This window comes from Habropoda laboriosa, unplaced genomic scaffold, assembly GCF_001263275.1.
Source record: "Habropoda laboriosa isolate 0110345459 unplaced genomic scaffold, ASM126327v1 scaffold86, whole genome shotgun sequence".
Taxonomy (NCBI): Eukaryota; Metazoa; Arthropoda; class Insecta; order Hymenoptera; family Apidae; genus Habropoda; species Habropoda laboriosa.
This window is the reverse complement of record NW_017100212.1, coordinates 1,938,510-1,943,408: the sequence shown is the minus strand read 5'-3', so window position 1 is coordinate 1,943,408 and position 4,899 is coordinate 1,938,510. Positions and strand designations below refer to the sequence as shown.

At 46.5% G+C, this 4,899-nt stretch overlaps 1 protein-coding gene across 1 annotated transcript; it reads left to right on the top strand.

The window, feature by feature from the left end:
• Window positions 1-723: 723 nt before the first annotated feature.
• Window positions 724-3,385, top strand: LOC108570810 (FK506-binding protein 5-like). The gene is made up of 7 exons (XM_017932717.1): window positions 724-792; window positions 863-1,228; window positions 1,498-1,614; window positions 2,369-2,665; window positions 2,743-2,951; window positions 3,016-3,225; window positions 3,280-3,385. Exons 1-7 carry the CDS (start codon window positions 724-726, stop codon window positions 3,383-3,385), a joined length of 1,374 nt encoding a protein of 457 aa, XP_017788206.1.
• The last annotated feature ends 1,514 nt before the right edge of the window (window positions 3,386-4,899 follow it).

The following is a 4,899-nucleotide window of genomic DNA, read 5'->3' as shown; positions in this document are numbered from 1 at the left end:
CAGGGAAAAAGTGCGAGGGGACACAAAAGGGAACGCTTGGTGTGGTCAACTCGCCTGGTATTTTTCGCCACGGGTACATGCCCGGTTATTAATTCCTGGCCGTTTAGCGTCCGGCGAAAAGAAAGATACTCGGGTTTCAGCCGGCTGTGTTCCGCCGTCATGCGGCTCTCGCGTGATCGAACGAGCCACGTCCCCCATAAATAAACTTTTCATACATCAGCCATGGAGAATAAAGCACATAGAGAGATGAAATCATAGCCTGTGCGCCGCAGGATACACCGTGCATCCGCGGCGACGGTGTCCGGTAGCTCGCAGCGGTTTAATCGACGTCCCGCGAGGAAACTTTTCCTTCTTCGCGATCCAGCTCCTCTCCGCCGGGTGTTGTGCAGTTAAACAAGCAACAACGCCGTACGTACGCTAAGCCAGCCTAGCGGGCTCGCTCTCCTCCTATTTTTCCTCCTCTCTCTCGAGAGAGAGGAGAGATCATCTTCGATCTTCAAGGTCGGCTGCATGCGGCTCGAGGCCTTCTCGAGAAGGCGTCGATGCAACCGCGGCGAATTCGTTCGACTGTTTTCTTCGTCCCGCAGCTGTTCGATCCCTCGTCTTCTCGTATTCTCACCTACGTTCAGACGCCACGTTTTCCTATCCCTTTCGTCGCCGGATACACCACGTCTCGAATCTCGTACACGGATTTCTCAGCCTGTCCCTGAGCCATCTGACGCCATGGCGACGCCCGCGCAGGAACGAAAGGGAACATTCGAGAGGATAATAGAAACTGGGATCAACGTTCAGGTACGACCAGTGACTCTAGGATCTTTGAAATCGATCATTTGTGGATCGTTCGCCGAATTCGTCGTTCTAGACACCTGCGTTGAAATTCGAGATGAGCGTTTTCGATGCCGATATCGACGACTTCGACGATTTCTCGCGTGAGAGGGAGGAGGAAGAGGAAGAAGAAGCTGAAGAGGAGTTGGGAGAATGGAAGAAGTTGGCGGACGAAGTGTCTACCGTGTGGGAAGATAGCACTGCTAGGAGTGACGAAGGTGAAAAGTTTGAGGTGTTTCACGAGGATGACGAAGAAGTAGGTGAAGAGGAGAGGGAGGAGGAGGAGGAGGAGGAGGAAGAAGAGATACCACTTTCCTCGACGATTTCTAGCGCGGAAAAGTTGGAAGAGGAAGAGCGACAGATAGAGGAATCCGATCACGTGCTCCCCGAGATACCTGCAGAGGTGCGCATAAACCTGTCATTCTCTCTCGTTCTGCCTGTGGAATTGCTATTCCTCACGACCTTCGTGATACATTAAGATTCTATGCCTCCTAAGCCACCGTGCTGCTGCTTCTCACCGTGTCTCTTATACCTTTAATCCGCGTATTTGCACATAATGGCCGGCCGATCGGTACATATTGTAAATGGAGAAGATGTAAATAATAAAGAGGTTTCTGCTGTAACGTCCCGTTGTTCTTCTTTCCTCTTTTCCTTTGTTTTTTTCTGCGCCAGGTTTCGGCTGACCGTGAAGCGATTATTAACAGGCTGAAGGAGTTGCACTCCGAATTGGCCGAGTTGCGAAGGAAGAATAAAATGCTGGAGGTCTGGGTCTCTCGAATAATGAAAAAGGTCAGCTGTCCAAGTGCCGCTTTTTACGTCTTCTTCTTCGTGCAATAGAGTAATCCTCGCTTAACCATCGGACAGCTGGAGGTACGGCAGTCGAAGGAAGAGGGAAGCCGAAAGATTTGTTCGTTTGTATATTAGAGACTTCATTTTCTTCGTCAGATTTTTATCTGAATATATTAAAATACATTTCTCAGTAAAACAAACTAAAAATAGAAATGATCTTACATCATATTAAGTCCTCCTCCATTATACCCATAGAACACTTTTTCACATTATTGTAAAATTTTTTGCCCCATCCTGAATCTTCTATACACGGGTCACAAATGACCCAAGTTCTCAAGCTCGCAGTTAATAGCCTCATTTTTCCCTCGGTTAATAGTCACTGATTTACCCACAACAATTGAACAATGTGATCTTGAAATTCTCTCTACGTTTTCATTTACATAAAATTATTTACGACATATTAAGTCTCTCTCCGTATCATCCAAGTTTCGTATCTAAAATTTGTTCATATTGTACAGTTTTCCTCGTTTAATAGTCTGAGTTTCCTCCAACAATTCTCTCTATTTCACTCACACTCAATATTTCTCTCTCTCTCTCTCTCGTCATGCACTCAAAAATCGAGTAACCCAAAGGTTAATCGAGTAATTCTTAGAACATCCATGTATCGTGACCTGAGCTTGCGAGTGTTAAGCGAGCATTGCTGCATTACGCCCTTTCTCGCCAGTAAGCCAACAAAATTCGACCGTCCACGCAGAGCCAGCAAAGAATGACACCCTCAGATCCCACCAAAACCGCCGAACAGATGGAAGAAGTCTACAGAGAAGCGCTGCGAGACTACAAAATACAGGTCGACGAGATACTGAGTCAGCAAGCAGAGCTGACGTTCGAATTACAGACTTACACTCGAAAGGTTCAGACGAGCAAGGAGGAGGACTATCAAATCTTCCAAGGATTTCTAGATCGCGAGAAAGAGGTATCGATCGATCTGGTCTACGCGAAAACGGGCAAAAGAATCACCGAGAAGATGATGAACAACGTGATACGTCGTCAGGTGTTTCTCCATTTCTGCAAGAAATAATCGATCGTTTTTATATACAGTCGATCATCATCTGAACTTTCTTACACCAGAACACGCGACGCGAAGTTTTAGCGCGAGATCGTCGGAACTACATACTTCTTCAGCATCGTCTCGAAGATTTGAACACGAGACTGAGAATAGCGGAAACCTTGGGGGAAGGAATGACTGCTATGGATTACGAGGCTCTTCATATCGCTAATATCGGATACAAGGATAGATTGGACGAGAGAGATCGGGAATTGGAGAAACTTCGAATTAAGTACGTCCATTATGAGTTTCGTTATATACGTAGCAGCACTTTCTATTATTCCCCGGTCGAATAGAATCGCGGAGACGGTGAATGGAGTGGCTCAGTACAAAGAGAAAGAGGTGTGTATCTCGCAGGATATAGAATTCGAAGAGGGCAATCTGGAGGAGTACACCGAGGTAAACACCAAGATTCGAGAACGATTGAACAAAGTTCACGTGGCGTTGAACGAGGTACGGGACACCATGAACGAGAAGAGAATCGAAGCTGGATTGCTCGTTTGCAGGTAGATTTCTTGTTAAAATTCTTATCACGTCGATATCACTGAGACGTCTCGCAGCCAAGAGCTGAGGGAGATGGAGAAAATGATGAGGATGAGGGACGATCTGTTGACGAAGATCGAGGAGATCCAACGCGAGATTCAACGGTATCAGCCAGCGAAATAGGAGACGAAGAAGGCAACGAAGAAAGAAGAATAATCGTTACTGTAAAAAAAAAATAAGAAGGAATTATTTCGAGGGAAAATTTCTTTGGTCGAAAGTAGAAGTTCGAGGTCTCGCAAGGATGAAAAACTCGCAACTATCGATAGTATTGAATCGGATCACGCGGTTCCTCGCATTGTACGCCCATGTAACTGTCTCGCTTATCTCGCGGGCAATTTATCACTGTTCCCCGTGCATTCGCAATGGAGATTCGCGATTCTCTTTGAAACAGTATTAATTTGATCGGTCGTGTCAGGCCGCCCACAGAAGTTTCAAGATCGATCCGTCGACACGATCGAGGGTACGTATTAATCGAATCACCGTTGATATCTCCAGGCATCGCATCCACCAGGTCGTTTCTTTTCTTCTTCTTCTCTCCGCTCTGTGTAGCTACAAGATTTCTCGGCCGTGAAACGTATTAATTATAGGCTGGAATGGGCAAAAAACGGATCAGCGCGAACTCGTCGGAGATTTACGTTTCGTCGCGTTTCTGTACGTATACACGTGACGTCGCCTGTCCTGTTAAACTCGGTCATCGAGACGAAGAGAACCCGGTATATGTCCGTTGATCTGAAAGTTGAAGCTTTTGCGGACCGGAATTCTTTATTTTCCGCGCATACGGAATGAACGCCACGGAAACACGTTATAAATTGGCTGCATCCCCCTCGGGGGAATATTAATTCCCTCTCCCCTCCTTGTAAACGCCACGATTCGACGTCTGCTTCGTTAATTAAACGATAATCCGGGAAACGTATTACATGCACGCTCGGCGGTTTCTATATCTCGCAACATGTACCTTTCGAAAGAAGAAGAAAAAATAGAAGAGAGGAAAAGAAAGGATCGCGAAGCTCTGGCGTTCGAATTGATCTTAAAATTCCGCCTTCGGAATAACGAAATAGAAACCGAACGTGTAATCTGAAATTCATATTCCACCTTGCTCAATTTTCACCGTGTACTCTACGAGTTTCCTCGACAACGCGAATCGTATATCTTCCAGCGTAAGGTTCAACGAAGCAACCTCGCGGAGCTTTCATAATCGCCATTACTACTACAGCCTGGCGATGAGATAGCGTTAGATTAGCGAAAGAGCTTCATTGTCAGCGTGTGGGCAGTTTCATTCATTCGTCCACCCACTCGGCCGCACGGATTACTTAAAAGATTCCAAAGGTTATCCGCAACGTTGTTGCACTCTCTCGCTCTCTGTGGAACCCCGGAAAAGAAATCGCGCCTATTAATTTCAGGTGGGCGTAGAATGTACTTTGCCTGGTCAGATAAAATCAGACAAGGGTGGATCTCCCGCTGTTTATATCGAAAAAGGGCACGCAAACACACACGCAGCCACACACCGATCGATCGATCGATCGACGAACACTCTGGCTTTCTGGCTGGTTCGCATGATTTCGGGCCAATTAGGACCCGGCGTCGAAGCCATTAATTCTTTTTGGTAATTTGTCCGTGGCTGGAATTGATTTAAGGCC

Bases quoted from the DNA above. Each gene is read 5' to 3' on its own strand.
- LOC108570810 (XM_017932717.1), top strand. From the start codon at position 724: ATGGCGACGCCCGCGCAGGAACGAAAGGGAACATTCGAGAGGATAATA. The intron at 1,615-2,368 runs GTCAGCTGTCCA...CCGTCCACGCAG, and splicing joins TCTCTCGAATAATGAAAAAG to AGCCAGCAAAGAATGACACC. The intron at 3,226-3,279 runs GTAGATTTCTTG...GACGTCTCGCAG, and splicing joins GCTGGATTGCTCGTTTGCAG to CCAAGAGCTGAGGGAGATGG.